The sequence below is a fragment of the Mizuhopecten yessoensis genome, unplaced genomic scaffold, assembly GCF_002113885.1.
Source record: "Mizuhopecten yessoensis strain PY_sf001 unplaced genomic scaffold, ASM211388v2 scaffold8841, whole genome shotgun sequence".
Lineage (NCBI taxonomy): Eukaryota > Metazoa > Mollusca > Bivalvia > Pectinida > Pectinidae > Mizuhopecten > Mizuhopecten yessoensis.
Window position 1 is genome coordinate 77,285 of NW_018407749.1, and position 20,738 is coordinate 98,022.

General features: G+C 35.1%; 1 protein-coding gene across 1 annotated transcript in view; it reads left to right on the plus strand.

Moving 5' to 3' along the window:
- The window catches only part of LOC110456764 (tubulin-specific chaperone D-like), a 60,246-nt gene that overhangs the window by 19,109 nt on the left and 20,399 nt on the right, over window positions 1-20,738 (plus strand). The window contains exons 13-36 of the mRNA XM_021507711.1: window positions 818-974; window positions 1,555-1,642; window positions 2,365-2,450; window positions 2,962-3,042; window positions 3,271-3,344; window positions 3,932-4,049; window positions 4,423-4,483; window positions 5,342-5,396; window positions 5,940-6,002; window positions 6,794-6,849; window positions 7,644-7,725; window positions 8,116-8,170; window positions 8,506-8,661; window positions 9,054-9,194; window positions 11,307-11,390; window positions 12,769-12,870; window positions 13,719-13,772; window positions 14,104-14,242; window positions 14,785-14,906; window positions 16,036-16,113; window positions 16,423-16,512; window positions 18,444-18,531; window positions 18,757-18,866; window positions 19,336-19,473. Coding sequence (XP_021363386.1) covers window positions 818-974; window positions 1,555-1,642; window positions 2,365-2,450; window positions 2,962-3,042; window positions 3,271-3,344; window positions 3,932-4,049; window positions 4,423-4,483; window positions 5,342-5,396; window positions 5,940-6,002; window positions 6,794-6,849; window positions 7,644-7,725; window positions 8,116-8,170; window positions 8,506-8,661; window positions 9,054-9,194; window positions 11,307-11,390; window positions 12,769-12,870; window positions 13,719-13,772; window positions 14,104-14,242; window positions 14,785-14,906; window positions 16,036-16,113; window positions 16,423-16,512; window positions 18,444-18,531; window positions 18,757-18,866; window positions 19,336-19,453 — 2,258 coding nt within the window. The 3' untranslated portion in view covers window positions 19,454-19,473. The remainder of the gene's footprint in view (window positions 1-817; window positions 975-1,554; window positions 1,643-2,364; window positions 2,451-2,961; window positions 3,043-3,270; window positions 3,345-3,931; window positions 4,050-4,422; window positions 4,484-5,341; window positions 5,397-5,939; window positions 6,003-6,793; window positions 6,850-7,643; window positions 7,726-8,115; window positions 8,171-8,505; window positions 8,662-9,053; window positions 9,195-11,306; window positions 11,391-12,768; window positions 12,871-13,718; window positions 13,773-14,103; window positions 14,243-14,784; window positions 14,907-16,035; window positions 16,114-16,422; window positions 16,513-18,443; window positions 18,532-18,756; window positions 18,867-19,335; window positions 19,474-20,738) is intronic.

A 20,738-nucleotide genomic window follows, 5' to 3' on the forward strand; every position in this document is an offset into this window, starting at 1 on the left:
TACATGTTAATAACTTGATTGGAATTATAACCTTGAATTGACAGTTTGATACTTTGAAAATTTTGAGCCAGCCCTACCCCCAAGGGCTGTAGGGTGGGGCTCAAAGGAGTCAGTGTGCTAAAATTTCTTCATTTTCCTTGTTAAGAATCAGAGGTGCTAGTTTCAAATCCTTTTTAGTCTGAAATCTGTATGCTAGATATTGAGTAAGGTGGTTTTATTGTTTTTTGTCACTTTGAATAATATTTCTGTTCATGTTAAAAACAAAATCAACTCTCTGTATAAATATATCAGGTGACCGTTAAGGCCCATGGGCCTCTTGTTTACTTATCTTCCTTATATGATCCTACAGTGAATATAACTCTGACAAATTTAAAATCAAAATTATCGCTGAATCACTATTGCCATCTGCTATGTGACATATAGTCTCTTTTCAGTCAAGCGGATTGTGAATGTACAGTTTCATTTCTAATATTATAATCGTCATTTTTTGTATAAATCTGCTCTTACACATTAGACCTCTATCTTCTCTTTTGTCTAATTGAAAGTGGTTTTGTAGTATCTCCCACATAGGCACTTATAGTTGGCCACTTTTCGGAATAAAGTGCTAGTGACAGTGGCACATTAATACAGGTGTATATGGTTATGGGGTGGGGACCTCAGCCGTTACTGCGTTAACCCTTTCACCACTATGGACCATCATGGACTCATCCAGATCAATGTATGGTAGAGTTTACTAAAGTTACATAGGGGTGAAAGGGTTGAAGATCCCTGTCACACTGCAGACAAAGGCTTTATTATCAAACATGTGTCTGTTCAGTGGTTCCCGTCGTGTTAAAGTCTTTGGAATATGACGACAAGCGAGGAAACTTCTCGGTGGGAGCTCACGTGAGGGATGCTGCGTGCTATGTGTGCTGGGCCTTCGCCAGGGCTTACGAACCTCAGGAGATCACACCACATGTTAATGACATAGCAACGTAAGTCTTAGTTGTCAAAATAGACAGATATTCAGATTGCACAGTTACAAAGACATGTGTAAAAAAAATTACACTGATAATTAGAGTCTGTTGCAGAAAATATCTTTCCACCAGGGGGGCCTACAAAATAAAATATTATTTGCACGGGGAAGATAGAAAAAACGAACTCTTTTATATGGAGTTGTTTGAATTAATTATTGTCATGGATGTTTCCTGTTTGACAAACATGGTGGGATATATATATTTAACTGGGAAAGGCTTCACATTATGATAAAAAATATGTCTCCTTCATTTTGTGATATAGTACTTAAATGTGGAACATCCAAAATAATTAATATTTTGTGGCATTATCCAGAAAGTTAACAACTTCAACATTAATGTCAATGATTGTGCCTCTGATGAATATTTTGTGTTATTTCAAAAAACAAATTAATTGGTGACCTAGCTTGCACATATAAAAAAAATGATCTAGCTGTTTTCTCTTGTTCTTATTGCCTACTAACTATTCTTTAGTACACCTGATGAGAGTTAAGTGTATCTATAAAGTTAAATACAGTATGCCTTTTGTGTCTGATTTCAGTGCACTGATAAAAGCCTCTATATATGACCGGGAGGTAAATGTCAGGCGTGCTGCGGCTGCTGCTTTTCAGGAAAACGTGGGACGCCAGGTAACGTCGTCTGTTCAATATTTCATTTATTTTGTTGATTTAACATCTGGTAGTGCCTTATGTTATGTGCAACATATAACTACAATCTTATTTAAGTGAATTCACTATTGATATTATTTTTGTATTTATTATTGAGCAAATAATACATTTATTCAAGGTGTCGCAGTGTGACCTCTTTAGCATGGACACTTTATAAATAAAATTTACTTTTGTATACTTGGCAGAACAAAACAACTCATTCTTTTCTGTGAAAATTATCTTTACATTAAATATGTATTGGCTCATCTTCAGATCTTTGAATTTCATGATTGTATCAAGAAACTTGCCAGAAAATATACAAAAAAGAAAAAGACTAGAAAACATGGGGCATTCTCTCATTCTTTTTATTGAATGATCACAAAATCATTAATGTTTTTAAGGGAATTAAAAGTAAATTAAACTCCGGATGTTTTTTCCCTGTGCATGCATTACCCAAAATTACTTCTGTCACAGTATATTTCTACCAACACACTCTGAGTGTAATACAAGAACAAATTATTTTATCTAAAAATTATTATTGGTCCACATTTAGTAAATAGCACAAATTTAAGATTTAAATAGTTAATTTATCTTGACATCCAGAAAAGGAGTTTTCAAGTTTGTTGTCTTAACCCATTATAGCACAAAATGTTTAAAACATGCAATTTCTCAATATTTCACCTAATTGACCTGGTGGCTTTTAGGGTACATTTCCTCATGGAATCGACATCCTTACGACCGTTGATTATTTTGCTGTCGGAAATAGGTCTCACTGTTATCTGGATCTGAGGTAAGATAAATGCAGGACAACTTATTCATGAAATTTTTTGCATAAAAACAAAACATATAAATGAAATGGTTTATATGATAATTTCATGCACACCAATTTCAACTTGATTTAACAGTGCTTTTTTGTTAGTCTTCTGCAATATTATCTTGTTATTATGTATCCCTGTTTCTTCTTTTTAAATGACCTATGTAATGATTTTTTTTTTTTTTATATCACATGATTTTGACTTTCATCTCACAAATAGAGTTTCTGCCAAACCTTCGTCACATGGACTTTGAATCGGAAGTTCACTTTTAGATTTTTACAGCTGAATGTTAAAATAAACCACATACAGTTTTGTATATTGTCACCATTTACGTAAATTTACAAGTTCTGTTTGTGTGAGTAAATTTTGAAAATATATCCAGGCCATGACATAGCACTTTCATACTGATACAGCACTGACTAATGGTTGAGGGGCACCCACTGCAGTAAATATGATAATGTACTTTACTATATAACTGTGTTGCAGTGTGTTTGTGGCCCAGTATCCACAGTATATTCAGGGATTGATTGATCACCTTGTTCACATCAAGATATCCCACTGGGACAGGTGAGTCAATTATTATACTGTGCTTGTTATACACATTGAGGATTTAGTTGAAATATTGAAAAATTATGCAGTCAGAAGTGTCCACGGGGTCTAGTGTTATAAACAGCAATTATAAATTTCACTAACATGTGACTGTATATAACTATGTATTTGAAGTTGTTTGCAAAGTAACTATACTTTTAATAGTGGATTACTGCTTTGTTTATCAGGTGTTGATTTCTATTACAGTGCCGTGCGAGAATTGACAGCTAAGGCCCTCCACAGACTCACACCAAAATCTCCAGAGTACATGGCAAAAACTGGTCAGATTTTCATCTTAACCTCTTCAATGCATTAAGGCTGTCACATTTAGGAGTGTTAATAGAACTGTTTAATTTTTGACATGCTCATTGATGGTCAAAGCGGTGCACAGGCGAGACATATCAATTTGAATGGCTTGTTTTGATTTTGTTTTGTTTTTGCTTTTTGTAAGTCTTTTCAAAATTTATTATGGATATACAGCGTATGTGATTAACGCTTTTATACAAAATTCTCTCAGTTATCCTGCCATTTTACAATCCATCCACTTGAAGTTGGAAAAAAAGATGACTGAATTATCGTGGCTATTCTGTATATGAGAATAATATGCATATGACCTCTATAAAATGGTCATCAGATAATTTTATTCAGATAAATGTAAATCTCCTGTCTACTTCATACCAATAAGTCAAATGTGTACAATCTGGTATTCAGATAAAGGAGGCCGTGTCCACCCATCTCAGGACTAGCCTGCCAACTATTTTATTTCTATTTTAGTACACTGACAGTGTTACAAAAACTTTTCAATATTATCGACATGAACATTTACATAGTGTCCATGTTACCAGACCTCTCTGTGTTGTGTTTGTAGTGCTACCACTGTTAATGCCCCTGACCACTGGGCCGGATCTTTTCCTCCGCCATGGGACCATACTGGCTGTAGCAGAGATCACACATGCTCTAGGGAAACTGGTCGCTGAACAGAATAGGTACTGATACAAACACAATATCATTTGGCTTATATGATCAACACTGTATTTAAACAGAGATTATCTCATCACTCATATATAGTATACCTAATAACTATTTTACAACTCCTGTCTTCATAGGACCGTATAACTGTTTTGACAACATGAAACCCTGAACAATCCACAGTTATCCCCCTTTCCTTACTACATATCTTACCTGGTAACAATTATATCAGATCCCCCAATCCAATTATTAGTTATAAAACTGCTCCATTGTCTGAACGTAACAGTTATATTTTTGAAAATTTCTGTTAACAATCTGTACGAATAATTTTACATTCTTTGTTTTTGTTGTTTCCACTATTAAATCTAAACTTGAGGCTATATTTTTCAGAGCTATAACAGATGTTATTGATGCAGACGTCATTGAGGGGCTACGAAGAATCGCCAAAAAGGTCGGTGTCCATTGTCACTGTTAAACTTATCTTCATTGTAGGTAGCAAAATGTACTGAGATCCAGGTAGCAAAATGTACTGAGATCCAGGGTAGCAAAATGTACTGAGATCCAGGTAGCAAAATATACTGAGATCCATGTTCATGATTCTTTGTCAAGTGACATATGTAGGCATTGGGGACTACAATTTTCTATCGAAATAACATAGTTATTGGGGACTTAAACTGTCTATTATATAAAAGTGTGAGTCTTATATTGATGTATTCAACTCCAACAACCCAGATGGAGTATAAAATGGTCTGGAGTGGATTTTGCGGTTTCCGTGCTGTAGCATTCAAGTGAGGTGGTACTATAACTGATACCATTGGAAGCACGGTCTCTCTACAAACAGAACACAATACATCTCCAGCACACACAGGCATACACACATATAGGAGATATTAGCCAGGTGGCATAGAATTAGTAGTTAGCGCCTGATAGGGCAGCTCCTGCAAATTCCTCAAATTGGTATTGATTAATGTATACGCTAATTGTGTTGATTGTATAAATTGTATATCTATGTACTGTAAAGCGCTTTAGAGTGGCTTATTCTAGCTAGAAAGGGCACTTTATCAATTGTTGTATATTTATTTATTTAAGTATGACGGACTAACTTCATAGTTACTTAGTTAGGTATGGGGGTTTTGACTTTGAAATTACAATTTATGTTTTTTTTTAAACTTTGAAACCCATAAATTGTGATTTCAAACTGGATAATATAACAATATATGTATTTATTAAAAAAATAAAAAATGAAAAAATAGTTTTGTAGCAAAGTTGATGAACTTGATATTGTAGTTTATGATTTTTTTGTTTTCAGCTGCATGATGTCGAACTTTTCCGAGGCATGGGAGGAGAGCTCATGAGGAAAGCAGGTAAGATACACAAAACAGTGAAACCTTGTTGTTATTTGGGCAAATTTGTAATATTTCTTTTTCAACACAAATACTATTTTTTTTGTAAGTTTTAAACCTTACCCAGCTCATAATTTCAATCTCTGCTGTGGTCTTCTTTGAAACCCTTGACATTTTTCTGTCATCACTGGCTTGTCAAGAACAAACGGACCTACAATCTCAGATGTATGCCCAGGTTTTTGTAAGAGGGCTAAATCTGTCGGAGATGACTGGGGGGTTGTTGGAGAGTCCAAATTGTCAGCTGTATGAACATTTTTAGGTCAGATTTTGTAAGAAATAAGATATCTAATGTTATTTTTACATTCATGAAGAGTTTATAGTCCTAATGTTAATTTCAAATTGTACTATTTAATTGTCAAATTAATCAAATGTTTATCTCAGCTGCTTACCTCTGTAGTATTAACATTTCATGCTCAATACATATTGATCCATTATTTCTAAGAATCAATGGTGGTTTAACTTACTTATTTAGTTTGTATCACTTTTGTACCATTACTGTTGCAGTGACCTGTCTGATCGAGAAGTTGTCCCTGTCAAAGCTGCCCTATCATGGAGATCCCATCATTGGTATGTGTGCAGATTTGGTGATAGAATAAACCTGTTGTATCCCACAGCAGGAGTATATTGTCCCCGCCCCACAAGAATAGGTTGGGTTTTTTTTTGTGTTTTCTACATAGGGAAGTTTGTAGAAACCTATTGTAGATGCCCCCATTTCATGACAACACTTGGGAGTTCAATTTTTTCTGTCCTGCATGCTTGTTATTTTGCTGGTGTCTCCCTAGACACCTGGTTTCAGCCTGTTGTCAGAATAATGTGACCATGTTACAGTTATGACATCTCAGTGAGATCTGATGGTACCTTAGAGTGGGCCTTGAGTAGTCCTATCAACTTCATGAAGCAAACAAAACAACCATTATTTTCTTGCTAGTGTTAACTACAAAGTTCAAGCACCATTCCAAAACATCATTGGCACAGAATTAAAAAAAAGATATACAGGAGGCACGGTAGTCTGGTGGTAGGACGAGTCACGTCGCAGCACAGTTGTATCCTTGAGCAAGATACTTTACTCCACTTGTTCCAGCCTACTCAGCTGTAAATGAATATGTGATTGGGCAGTGCTAAAATTGTTGAATGCTAGTTGTGAGGGATGAAATGGCAGCACCGGCTGTGTGCTCACAAGGGAGTTGAGAAAGATATTGGCTGGTTGCAAAGGCCCTATAACCACGGATAATAATTTGTGAACTGCTACGAGACCTACAAACTAGGTTGTGATAAAGCGGTATATGAGAACCTCAAATTATTATTTTTATTATATGCCCGGATTACAATAATCAAACTTTTTACCTTTCTTTATGCAGAATTATGGCAGGGGATCATAGATGAATGTTTACACTACGTTGAACCAGAAATCCAGGTAAGAATCATTTCTTCATACCTTACTGTGCTGTATATATATAGGTGAACTGTCTTTCCTCCATCTGTTCTGCATACCATATTTAACCCAATAAGTGCCCAGGACATGTAAATAATCATCAAAAATGTTCTGGAGTGCTTATGATTTGTATGTGAGTACTAGCTGTCAATCACCAAATATAGCATTAACAAAATTTTTGATGGGTGAAAAGTTTGAAAATGATATTGGTTTACTTATGATTAAATCGAATGATGAATGTCAATAGGATTTATTGATTTTCTTTTTATCTCTAAGCAAATGTCAATGATAGACTTTTAAAGCATCAAGAATGGGAAGGTGAATACTGGAATGTGGGAGCTACAATATAATCAGTTGGAATACCATTGGCTGAATCTATTTGTATGGTTGTTCAATATTTTAAAGCCCCCTCCCCCCACCCTCTGAAAAAAAACCACACAGTATTTCAGATCTACCTGGGTGATATATCCATATTAAACAAGATGTATGGATTCCCACAGTAACTGGAAAAAAGGTCAAGGAAAATGTGAAAAATACACTGAATTTACATTGTATTTCAGCTTCCCCAGTCAGTGTGAGGTACATATGTACTTTATCATTATGTACTTTGCATAAAGATTTGAAAACCTATTGTGCTGGTAGGCACAAGTCCTATAACATTGTAGATGTCTGGTTGTCAAATAAAAATGAAATAGGGGAAGAGCTGTAAGGTTTTCATTAACAAAACAAAAATAAAAGGACCTACAATATTCCATGCTTGACACTATCTGTTCCAGGAAGCGGCCGTGGCAGCCATTCCAGCGTTCTTTCAGGAGTATTATTCAGACAGTAAAGGAGGAGCTATCCCAGACAAACAAGGTAAACGTGTCTCGGACGTATTTTAAATACAGTATGTGTTATAAATTTATCACATACAGTTTTGATATGTAAAGTGTAAAATTATTTGTTGAGATTACACCAGGAACAATACAATGACATTATATATTCTTAACATTGGCAAAACCAGTGGTGTTTCATCACAAAATGTGCCATTTAACATGTTGGGAATTAAATTTATTGCTAAGGGAGACTACTTTTTCTGATATCGCACGTAGAAATGTTTATAAATTCACTTATAGAATTGAATTACTTTTCATTACCAGGGATGCAGTTTTTACAGTTAGGAAGTCAACAGAATGTAATAAACTCAAATGATTTTTTATGGATTTCTGATTCTGTTTTTGTTTTATTTTTGATTTTGATTTTCAGAAAAAGTAATAAGCAGGTACCTTGAAGAACTCAAAAGTCCAGTGGAAGTATCAAGGTATGTTTGTAGTGTTGACTTGTCAGTCAGGACTTTGAGTATTAAACATTATTTTCTCCACTATAAATCTTAATTGTCTAGAGGCACATACAGAAAGCAATCTAGAAGGGTTTTCAAATTTTCTTGGGAGGAGGGGTACGAGGCTGAAAAGTTTCCTTAAGTCCAGAAAACCCCTATAGATCCTAAACTGATGTTCAATAGGTACATACTGAATTGCTGTTGTTAAATTGGACACAGTTAATATACACAACAAACTTTCATAGATTTAGCTATCCCATGTTTCATTATTGCACATACTGGTTTAAAGATGAAGATTGTGTTTCTAAATTTTATAGGAAGGGATATTCCTTGGCCATAGGTGCATTACCCAAGTTCATCATGAAGAACAAACTCAAAGGTATTCTGAGCGGTCTAATGGGGGCCACTCGAGTGACGGAGAGGGAGAAAAAATGGGCGGAGTCCCGACGTGACGCAGTCAAGGCTATCACTGGGTAAGGTCAAGGCTGAATTTCCTGAAACAGGAATTAATCTCTGTTGGTTATAGAATTGGAAAATTGTTAAAGTTGCCTATTTCTTTTAGCAAATCAGTCAACTTTTCAAATATGTCAAACATTATAATTTCCCAATAACAGTATTGATGCTCTCAAAAATGAAAATGATTTGACAAAATTTTGGATACCAATACCTTAGTTAGTATAAAATTTCAAGCCCTGACTTCAAAACTGATTAGAAAGATTAGTATTGTTCTGCCTTGTTCAAATCTGTAGGATTCTCGTAAGATAGGTTTCTTTAAATACTTTTAAATTAGAACAATGACTTTTAAATTGAAACAAAATGCACAGATGGTGTTCTATTTAGACAAGTTTCTCTACATGTATTACAGGGTCTGTAAATCAGTCGGAGTTGATAAACAAGGAGATCCGACACAAGTACTGTGTTCACAAAACATTCCTGAAGTATACGACACATGTTTCCAGGCCATGCAGGACTACACCCTGGACAGTCGAGGAGATGTGGGTGCATGGTGAGTTAGGATCATTTGACAATTAAATATATAATTATGGAAGCTTGTGTATGGAATGATTAATGTCTTTTTAAGCCGCTCTTGGCGAGAGCCGAGCGGCTTATTAATTCTGTCCAGAGAACGAAATGACGGACCCACTTCCGTTACGGATGCGTGCGCATAATTCAGTCTTACATGCTTCCGCTATATAGTTTCGTTATCGTAAATAGAAAGTAGAATCTCTGACACTCACCTGTGGGTTACATAAAGTCTTCTGATACTCTTCTCCAAGTAATAATCTATACTTTTAATAATTGCTGAAAACAAAATGTTTATCTCCGGTGCATTCTACGAGTGTTGTGGTGGTGAAATTCGTGCACTACGTTTGAGCGTTTTAGCAACTCGGATTGAGGTCTGAGGAGTGTTACGCGTGTGAAACACATATGATTCGAGAAAGCACATGTGAAGACTGTCAAGCATCGACGCTGTCTGTAGAAGGAAGAAGTAAATATATGTATTTATAAACCGTATTAGTGATGAAGTATAACCTCTATTTTGATGTTTCAAACGGGAACGTAATATGACATATCGTGCTTAGGTTGTTAACGGTAATGCTTAATGGCTCTGAGACGAGACGATATGTAAACTGTGTATGCTTATCAAACATTTCTGTAACACAGCATGCTATTTCTGGTGTATTTATTTATGAAAGTGTAACAATTTAAGAACATGACACAACTGCCGCTGCTGTTTGACAAGAATTCGCGCTGTGTCAAAATATTATCCAATCCGGTGTAAGGGAAATAACTCTTACGTTAGTAATTAATATATAGTCGCATTGAGAAATATAATTCAAATATATTCCAAGAACATTTTTGAGATTTTGTATATTCAATGACAGTAAATAAAGTCACTACATATATTAATAATTATTATTCATATGAATAAATAATAAATAAAAATAAAAGGAGTACAATGTCTCTTTTCTCCATGTATTTTTCCCCCATTCTGTTAATTCTTCATTTCACAATCACAAAATGCACCTATTCTTTATTATCCATTCACCGATTGGCATTCTGCACATAAATGCTCATGTCACATCATCGGAGGATGCTAATTAATGAAAATTACAACAATGCGTCACACTGAAAGAGGGTGAAAAAAGAGGAGAGGGAGAAATGTTTTTAAGGCATCATTTAAGAGGTGATTGATTTTGGAAATCCCAAAGGCATCATCATCACATGACCTGATTCTCAATTAGCAGAATACAGAACACATATCTGAGGTATTATAGAAGATATTGATGCTCAACGTCTTACTGAAGCAATTCAATTTAAAGTGGTGAGCGACTTAAATGTCAGACTGACATAATTCTAGTTTTACCATGCAGTGCAATATTTCAAACTTTTACCAATACATCAGATGTCTCTGATGACATGAACATTAATACTTCAAATGACAGCTCTTATGAAATATAAAATATTTCAAACTTTAAACGATAAACAGCTTTGATCTCTTTCAATTTCTTGTTAATTTTACAGCTTTCCCATGAGAATATCACTTCAGCAAAAAAAAAAAAAGTTCCTTAGATTTCACATATTTCATTTTCCCAGCACAATAAATATAAATATACTTATTTCTATGAGACATCCTGTCAAGTGTATAAAGTATTGATTAGAAGCAGATGTATTATCTGTTAAGCCATCTATTGTGAGAGAGATCACTTTTATTGACATACAGAAGGGCTGGTCTATCTAGACATTCTGTAGAGTTGTTTATGAAGTCCAGTTTATAAAACTATTTCTCCCACAACCACTATCGGCTCCTCACTCCCGGCTCATTGGATAAACTTACTGAGAGTTGGTAAACATTTTGGTTAGCAACTGGTGGATACCACCCTGGACATGATTTCATTGGTTAATCTGTATAAAATTTGAAAATTAAGTAATTTGAGTTAGATCAACATGATAACAATCCATTACCCATTGTGGAACATCTATATCACAGATCTTTCCTACAGCTGTGACTGCTGTATCTGGAAGATGATCTACTATGTATCTCATCAGTGTTTTACTGATATATGCAAAGTACATTATGATATAACTTAATGACAAAATATTTGTTTGGGATCAGGGCTCGGGAGGCTGCTATGACGGGCTTACATGAAATTACGACTATGATTGTCAACACTGATGCTAGTCTGATCACACCTGAAATGTAAGTACCGGTAGGTCACAGTGACATTAGTCTGATCACACCTGAAATGTAAGTAGGTCGAAGTGACTTTAGTCTGATCACACCTGGAATGTAAGTAGGTCACAGTGACGTTGGTCTGATCACACCTGAAATGTAAGTAGGTCACAGTGACATTAGTCTGATCACCCCTGAAATGTAAGTAGGTCACAGTGATGTTAATCTGATCACACCTGAAATGTAAGTAGGTCACAGTGACTTTAGCCTGATCACACCTGAAATGTAAGTAGGTCACAATGACGTTAGTCTGATCACACCTGAAATGTGAGTAGGTCACAGTGACTTTAGTCTGATCACACCTGAAATGTAAGTAGGTCACAGTGATGTTAATCTGATCACACCTGAAATGTAAGTAGGTCACAGTGACTTTAGCCTGATCACACCTGAAATGTAAGTAGGTCACAGTGATGTTAATCTGATCACACCTGAAATGTAAGTAGGTCACGGTGACGTTAATCTGATCACACCTGAAATGTAAGTAGGTCACAGTGACTTTAGCCTGATCACACCTGAAATGTAAGTAGGTCACAGTGATGTTAATCTGATCACCCCTGAAATGTAAGTAGGTCACGGTGACGTTAGTCTGATCCCACCTGAAATGTAAGTAGGTCACAGTGATGTTAATCTGATCACCCCTGAAATGTAAGTAGGTCACAGTGATGTTAATCTGATCACACCTGAAATGTAAGTAGGTCGAAGTGACTTTAGTCTGATCACACCTGGAATGTAAGTAGGTCACAGTGACGTTAGTCTGATCACACCTAAAATGTAAGTAGGTCGAAGTGACTTAAGTCTGATCACACCTGGAATGTAAGTAGGTCACAGTGATGTTAGTCTGATCACACCTGAAATGTAAGTAGGTCGAAGTGACTTAAGTCTGATCACACCTGGAATGTAAGTAGGTCACAGTGACGTTAGTCTGATCACACCTGAAATGCAAGTAGGTCTTATATTATCACACCTCTATGCATGTAGGTACGGTAAGTTGGTCACCGACACCAGGCATATGGCACCTTAATATTTGTATATGTTTACATATATTAATAATATATAAACATGACTTTCAATTTGGTAAAATTTTTGCTAAAAATATTTTTATCACATGACAAGCTCAGTACATTATGGAGCAAGATTATTGGGTTTTATTTAATCGATCCTTTCAAGGGAGTTTCACAAATGAAAGAACATAGTCGAATACTATATATTAAAATGTTGATGAAACTGACTATACAATATTAGTGACAATTCCTCATTGTAAGTGCTGACCTTTCTAAAAGTTGTGTCTCATGTAGGCATTAATATAAACATTTCTTAACACAGGGTTTATTTGTGTATATTTCAGAAGTAAGAATGTATTTTGCTGTCTGGTACAGCAGGCTTGTGAAAAAATAGATCGGACGAGAGCTCACGCTGGCAACATATTCAAGTGTCTTCTGTATCACAGGTAAGTACAAATACTGTACAAAATAGTACAATGAGCAGTGATCCAAATCAAATGGTAATCTCTTCATGATGATCAAGGGATTGTATGATCTCTAATAATCATGATAATAATAATAAAATTAATAATTTGAGGTTCTTATATACTGCTTTATCACAACGTAGTCTGTAGGTCGTCTCAAAGCGGTTCACAAATTATTGTCTGTGGTTATTTGGCCTTTGCAACCAGCCAATATCTTTCTCAACTCTATTGTGAGCATACAGCCAGTGCTGCCGTTTCAGCGCTCACAGTTAGCATTCAACTATTCCAGGACTGCCCAACCACGTATCTTGTTCAAAGACACAACAAGGTGACGTGACTCTAACCCGCAACCCTTCGGTCATATGAGCCTGGCGTCCTACCACTAGACTACTGTGCATACTGATCATGTTGTCTGCTTGTAAAAAAACAAAACAAAAACACCATAGGGCTGTTGCTGACATTTGAAGTTTTTTGTTTTTAAATACTTTAGTTCAATAAGAACACACAAAGGTCGTTCTGCTCCCCTTTCCCCATTTTTGAAAATCACACAAGATTATTGCAGTTACCTCTCATGCTTACAACTTGACAGAATTGTAGTTACCTCTCATGCTTACAACTTGACAGAAGACTTAAAATTAACAGTCAAATGTAAAGATACCATGACTAATACCTCCCTGACACTAAGTTTATTTATCCCTTGATTAATAAGATTTTGAATATGAAAATGTGATTTGATGTTTTGAAATATCATATGATTTGATTGCATTTAACATCACAGTTGTGACATGTATGATTTAAGATAGAACTCATGTGAAGTTCTTTCTTTTTAGACCAGAGATTCCTCACATTCCACACAGACAAGTATTAGAAGAGGTTTTCCCAAGGTATGTCTAGCACAGATATAACGTGATCACATCATAATACATGTATGTATATGGACAGTGTTTAACTGCAACCACTAGTAACACCATCGTCAGAGCTTCAAACTTTACTACATGTGGTGAAATTCCCCTTTCAAACACACCTGTATGACATTTAATAGTCTAGTAATCTTCTCTTGCCTAATTATAAGATACACATGTATGTCATTGTTTAGTCTTTGGGGGAAAAAAATATCTTCTTTTTCTCTTTAAAGTGCTGTTTTCAAAGTCTCTCAATTTAATCATTCAACTAGTTAGTGTGTTATGTTTTCTGAAGTAAGAATTTTGTTTCCAGGGAGGAGGCAGAGAAGGTCAACTGGGCGGCTCCATCAGACACGTTTCCTCTCTTCACAAAGCTCCTTAAGTGCCCAGCCTATCAGTACAGCGTGCTGTTAGGCCTCACTGTCAGTGTTGGGGGTCTTACAGAGTCACTGGTGAGTGCAGTGTGTAACCAATATCGGCCTGTTGTGTGTGCAGATTTTGTCAATATTTGCCTGCCTTGAGTTTCAATGTTGGACCAACAAGTGTTTTCTTTCAAAAGCTTTATTTGTTTTGTTTCAATCTTCTGCTTCAATGCTAATTCTGAAAAAAATATTCTAGGTTCCTTTACCAATTGTACAGCTGGCTTTGATGAACTGATTAAAAAAATATATGAAATCGAAACAAATTACTCTAGACAATTTAGTCTATGTTGAAATAAGTAGCCGTTATATGTCATCAGATTAAATAATGTCTTATTTCCTATTAATGTAGAAAAGTCTCAAGTGGAAAAGTAAGACAAAAATGTTATTTTGTAACTAATTTCATTTGATACCCCAGATGGACCCTTGACCTAGGCTATACCAGAGTCTAATCACCTAGTTGTCTAACTTAAACTATCTACCCAAGTGAAGTAGATACTATAGTGATGAAACGTCATGCAACCATAGAGAAAGTGACCATTGAGTATATCAATAGTATTGTTTGTCCTTATCAGGTGATCTACTCCAGTGGATCTTTAAACGCGTATCTGCGGACCATCAATAAAGACTCGGCACAGATGTCACAATTCGTTGACGTCCTCATGAAGATATTTGAAAGTCACATCAAGATTGACAGGTCAGATAAACAAAAGAAACATTCTCTATCTCTGTCTTTCTCTCTATCGATGAATTCTGAAAATCCAATCTCTCATCCAAGGCAACACTCCCCATTACTCCTACTCCCTGTCTATCAGTGATTATCTTACCTATATTGATTAAACCTCATGACTGTATGTGGTATCTTTACATGACATATTGTAACAAAAATGTTATAAGTTTTTACAATCACTTATTGCGTAAATATCTATTTCCAATAAATATAATACATCAAATGTTTTGGTTGACATGTTGTTAAGAATTTAAAGAATTTTTCAAAATGGTATGATATATGAGGTCATCATATTAAACAGAATGTCAGAATACACAGGTCTCGTTTGCAAGTTTTCATAAGAAATTGTATAACAGCAATACGTCGGATCATATAGGATTATGAAATACTAAGGGGTAAGATTAGACAAGTTTCACAGTATCTGTAATACAAGCATTAATAAATGAGATACTTCTAAAACAGAATTACTGTTAATACAATGTTGCATCAGAAAAATTGTTGGTATTTATTGTATTAAAATGATACCACAAACCTTTCTACCCCTAGAAGGGGAATCACCCTCTGTTTATAAATACTGAGTCCCCTTTGACCAAGGATGCTATACACAACAGTTCGTTAAAACCCATCTCATCATGTTGAAGTAAAAGGATTTTAAACATTTATTGCTATCACAGGAAGTGATGTGTAATATTGTACTGTACACAGGTAGTGGTAGTGACTAGCAATATTGTACGTACTGTACACAGGAAGTGTGATGTGTAATATTGTACTGTACACAGGTAGTGGTAGTGACTAGTAATATTGTACGTACTGTACACAGGAAGTGTGATGTGTAATATTGTCAAGTCCGTGGTAGAAGACATGCTTCTAGCTTTACTGACTAGGTTCATATCATTTAATGTAGACGTACTGTATAGATTTTACACAATGAATTGTATTCCCAAATGCCAATTTATAGAACCACATTGTTTTATCATTATGGTTATAATATTTATGTGTAAGCCTCAATGATTCCTGTCTTTAATTGGGGAAACAAGCCTTATATAATTGCTTATTATCACATATATATACAGAATGTGGTTATGGTGTTTTTCAGGGTGTCCCTCCCCATGCTGAAGATGTTGAATCAGCTGTTATCCAAAGGCTGTTTCAACGTGTTTGCAGAGAATGAAAAGTAAGTTTCTGGTATAACAGATCGCTTTTAGTGCAATACACATCGGTAGTTGTTTGTATGTTTATTTCCTTGTACAACAGATGTTAAAATAAAATAGTTCAGATTGACAGATTCTGAATTCCTCCGGGAAAAAAGATATGTCCAAGAAAATGTTTGTAATCCTCATAATTGGAAAAATAAAATTTGATACCTGCAGGAAAAAGTATGGTTTTCATGTTTCTGAAAAATATACGCTTTTGAATGTGGACCAGTGATTTAGCCAGGTTATTGTGTATCATCTTGACATGTTTTGATTATCTTACTTTCCAGTCAGGAATTTGCCCAGAAGATTTTAGAGCTGTCTAAAAAAGAAATATCTAGGAGTGGGGACCCTCAGAAGCTCATAGCCAGTGCTGATGTGTGAGTAAAGCTTTGTGTGTTTCCTTATAACATCATTGTCTAGAATCCCCTTTGCTCTAGCCAGAGTTTCCCCACAACATCAGACTTGAGATAGATGACTGGTGTGGGGTCAGAGCACACTACTATACCAAAACATGGAATTCTCTGACAACATTTATTGTCGCTAAGTTTTGGGGTGTTGACAGAAAAGATCTGCTATGACAAACAACTACCTTACATCAATAAATGCTTATTCATTTAAGCGAGACCACCCATTTAGTCCGAAATCTCTGTTCTATTTTCCCCTAATGCCTTGAGCTGCTTTCTAAGTTTCAAAATTCCCACCTGTACTATGCCATTTTGTAGATATTATGTTAATACATTTGTAGTCTTATTTCTCATTATCAGATTTTAATTTAGGGCAATATTTCCTCAATTGCTTATTGAAATACTAAATGTTTATGAAATTCTTTTAAGGATGTACTATTCTGAGGTTTCAGTCACGTTCAAGTCTCGTTATGATCTGGTGTAACAGGTTTTTGTAATATTTATCAAATTATGATAGGTTTAATAGCAAAGTTTAATAGCAAACACACATCTGAAAAACATGTCAAAAAACTAGATGTCTGTTGTGTGTAGAACATTTTTTACAAGAATTTGAAAGAAATGACCAATTTGGTGGCCATTTTGAAAAGTGTATTTATGTGAATTTCTTGCACTTCACAAAGGGCAAAATTTCACCTTTTTTGACACTAGATTGATCACTTAAATTGTCACTGTGTCACCATTTAAATGTAGCAGGTTCAATTTTGCTGTACAACTTTATAATGTTTAATATGATTAAAATAATATGCAAAAAAGTGGAAAGTTATATATTATTGGTATTTTTTTTTAACATATTAGGGTAACTGAAGCACTTTTGATTTTTGACCCCGAAAAAGGTGAAAAATAACACAAATAATAATGGGACAAAAAAAGAAGCACGCCGACCCCCCATTTTTGTGGCTGTTTTAGAAAGAGAAACACATTTTCTTTTGATTTATTGAATACCAAAAAAAGTTTAATACAGGAATTTTTTATATCAAGCACATTAAACATCTGCAAAAAATGGTGAAAAAATGTGCATTTTTCATTAAAAAATAAGGGGTAGGGGTAACTAAAATCGCATTTCTGAGTAAAATGAATAAGATTTAGAAATTTTACTTCCATAATTTAAAAGAAAATAATATTTTTATCAATTCTACAAACATTCATACATATCTGATAACACACTTGGAAGAAATTGTATGAATTTGTTCTGCAAATGGTCAAAACCCGAAAATTTACCTAAAATCACCTATTGTGTTAAATTGGTATCTTTGACCGATCATAGCACAAAAACGAACACACGGACATATATTTCTTTTTGCATTTTCTTCTATGCCATTATCTCCTTTTTCCAAAAATCAATATAAGAAAAAAAGTTTAATAAGGGAAATTTTTGACTTCTCAGAGGTGTACATCCTTAAGAAATCACCTCTTGACTTGAGGTAGTGGATTCATTGTAGAAAATCTTACTCATCAGGACAAATGTAAAATTTCACAATATTAAAGTTTAAATGTTCTTACTGTTCAGAAGTTTATTGATACTGGGAATTTTTTTAAATGCTATCAGAATGAATTTGAAAGTAAACGTTTTTTTCCTCGTCATATTCTCATACATTATTTTTAACTTGCTGTCCTTAGTTTGTTCAGAGCTCATGCTTGCTCAGATGCTTCTGAAGAAAGAAAATGTGAGAAGTGGAGAAATTCTGCTCTTTTTTCTGTGTCTACAAAAGTGTGTTGTATGTGCATTGTGACATCAAAGTTTGAGAGCAAACAGTTCAAGACTATTGTAAAGAGATCTAAAGACTAATGAGAATTCAATTTAAAGATGTTCATGAGGTAATTGTTATGTTTTGGCTGTTTCGCAGGTTTTGTGAGCTGTTACAGTTCTGTGCCGAAGTAAAAAGGAAAGCTCTGTTTCAGTTACTGGTATTGATGGGACACAAATACCCAAGGGTATGTATTACTAGCTGATGTCTATTCCAGAATATTTTTCTGTTTTCACTTTATAAAATGCTATAATCTCACAACTCTTTAAACAATATAAGATTCTTGCAGATGTAATTATAACAAAAAGGTCATTATTATTATTATGATTTAGAAGGTGGTTAGTTTGTTATCGAAAATTAATGTTTCTAGTTTTGGATCATCAGTTAAATATATTGATTTATTTATTTTCAGATCCGCAAAGCCACAGCCAACAAGTTATATGAGGCGCTAGTCACTTACGATGACGTAGCTCCAGAGGAGGGGCTTGACGAGGCTATGGTTATCATCAGTGAGACTACATGGTGAGCTACCATTGTACAGTGAAGTCCTGTGAAACTAGTCTCTACTAATCTTGTTCCCCAAGTGTCTGTTTGGTAACCCTAAGCCATTAATTTCTAAAACAGTTCATCCAAAAAAAGGGGGAAAACACTCGTCACAATTTTGTCATGAAATTTAAACTTTACTGTCAATTTCAAGGAATTGTTTGCATGTTGCAAGAAAATACAGAAAATATTACTGTTCTGTAATTTAAAGAGATATGTCAGTTCAGAATAGTATTCAAATGGAGTTTATATGGAAATTTATGTATGAGGGTCTAATAAAAGGCCTGTTTTTATGATAATGTGAGGTTCAGTGTAAACATGCAGGTTCCGCTATAGTTCTTGATGGTTCTATTATAGGCAGTCATGGTCTTTTAAACGAAGCACTATTTGTTTTGGAAAGAAAGAGTATTGGTTGATTATTAATTCAAATATGCTTCTGTATTTCCAGGGACAACGACAAAATCAATGAAGTGAGACCATTTAGAAATCAGCTCTGTGATCTGTTGGAGATACCCCAACCAAAAATGAAAGCGAAGCCAGACGACGCTAAACAGGCCATGTCTTGACCCCTTTGTAGTCTTTGATAGTAAGTCTTTGTATAATTAGTTCCTCAATACAAACTGACCAGTGTATTATGTGGTGGCGTTCTTGTAGTAAAGTTTCAGTGTCCTGATTCAAAAGGATGTTGTCAGAATGTTTCAGATTAGTGATTTTATTGTGGATTATATTGTTTGGTACTTCTTTTTATTTTGGTCAAGTACATTTATAATAATGAATAATAACTACAAAACAAAGGGAGACTTATGTTAGAACCAAATTGACTACATATCCTTCAAAACAGCTGCACTGATTTACAGTAAACTAGAGTAAAATCTTCTTCTCTGACAGTCCCTTCATAACATTGAAATTGCGGGTGTAGTGTACGATCTCGGATGAAATGCCATACCAGTACTATATTTAGTTATTCTAGTTTCTATTGGCATTGAGCATCTGTGAGTACATGATTTCCCCAGAAGGGGGCCAGTCTTTCACAGTATTACTTCCTAGTATGCTGGTATATATTTATACAGCTAGGTAGGCTTTAGCAATAAGAGTGCAATGTCTAATGAATCCAGAACACAAGCATCGTTATATGCTCATGAAGATGGCCTGGTGAACATGTTTTCTTGATCACTGTAAAGAGTTGCCTCCCTTTGAGCAGCAACTTCTGAAGCATGTTTGTAGATAAGATGCATGTTGGTAACCTACTGTTAGCATTTGTGCAAAACAGGCACCTGAAAGTCAGACTGGCAAAATTGGCTTGACTGGAATAAATATTACACAGGTGGGCTGACCTGACCTATGATGTTTATTAGGTCACCTGAGCTTTGCTCAACACTTTTGGGTATATTTTGTCAATTTTCAGTAGGAAATAATCTTACTTGGTGAGAATCATCCTTGGAGGAAGATGGTATCAAATTGTAAAATTGGGATTCTCGCCTCAACCCCCAGGGGCCAGGTCGGTGCCTTAGAGGGAAAATTAACCAATATTTCAAAAATCTTCTTCTTCAGACTCAGATGTTTTACAATCAAATTCTATGCATGGATAGAAAGGTCCTTACCTAAATTACCATTACCTGAATTGTAAATGTCATTATCCCCCAGGTCATCTGCTCTCCCTTGGGGAGAGGGGATATATCTCAATAGCAAAATAATTTATTTAAATAGTTTTTAAAGTTCTTATCCTTTGGTGACATGACAAGTATTGTATTTCAATTTGTTCACATGTTGTTTCCACATTTTGTACATCTCAACAATGAAATTGAGCTACCAGTACCTATAACATAACTCAGGTGACTGCTAAGGCCCTTG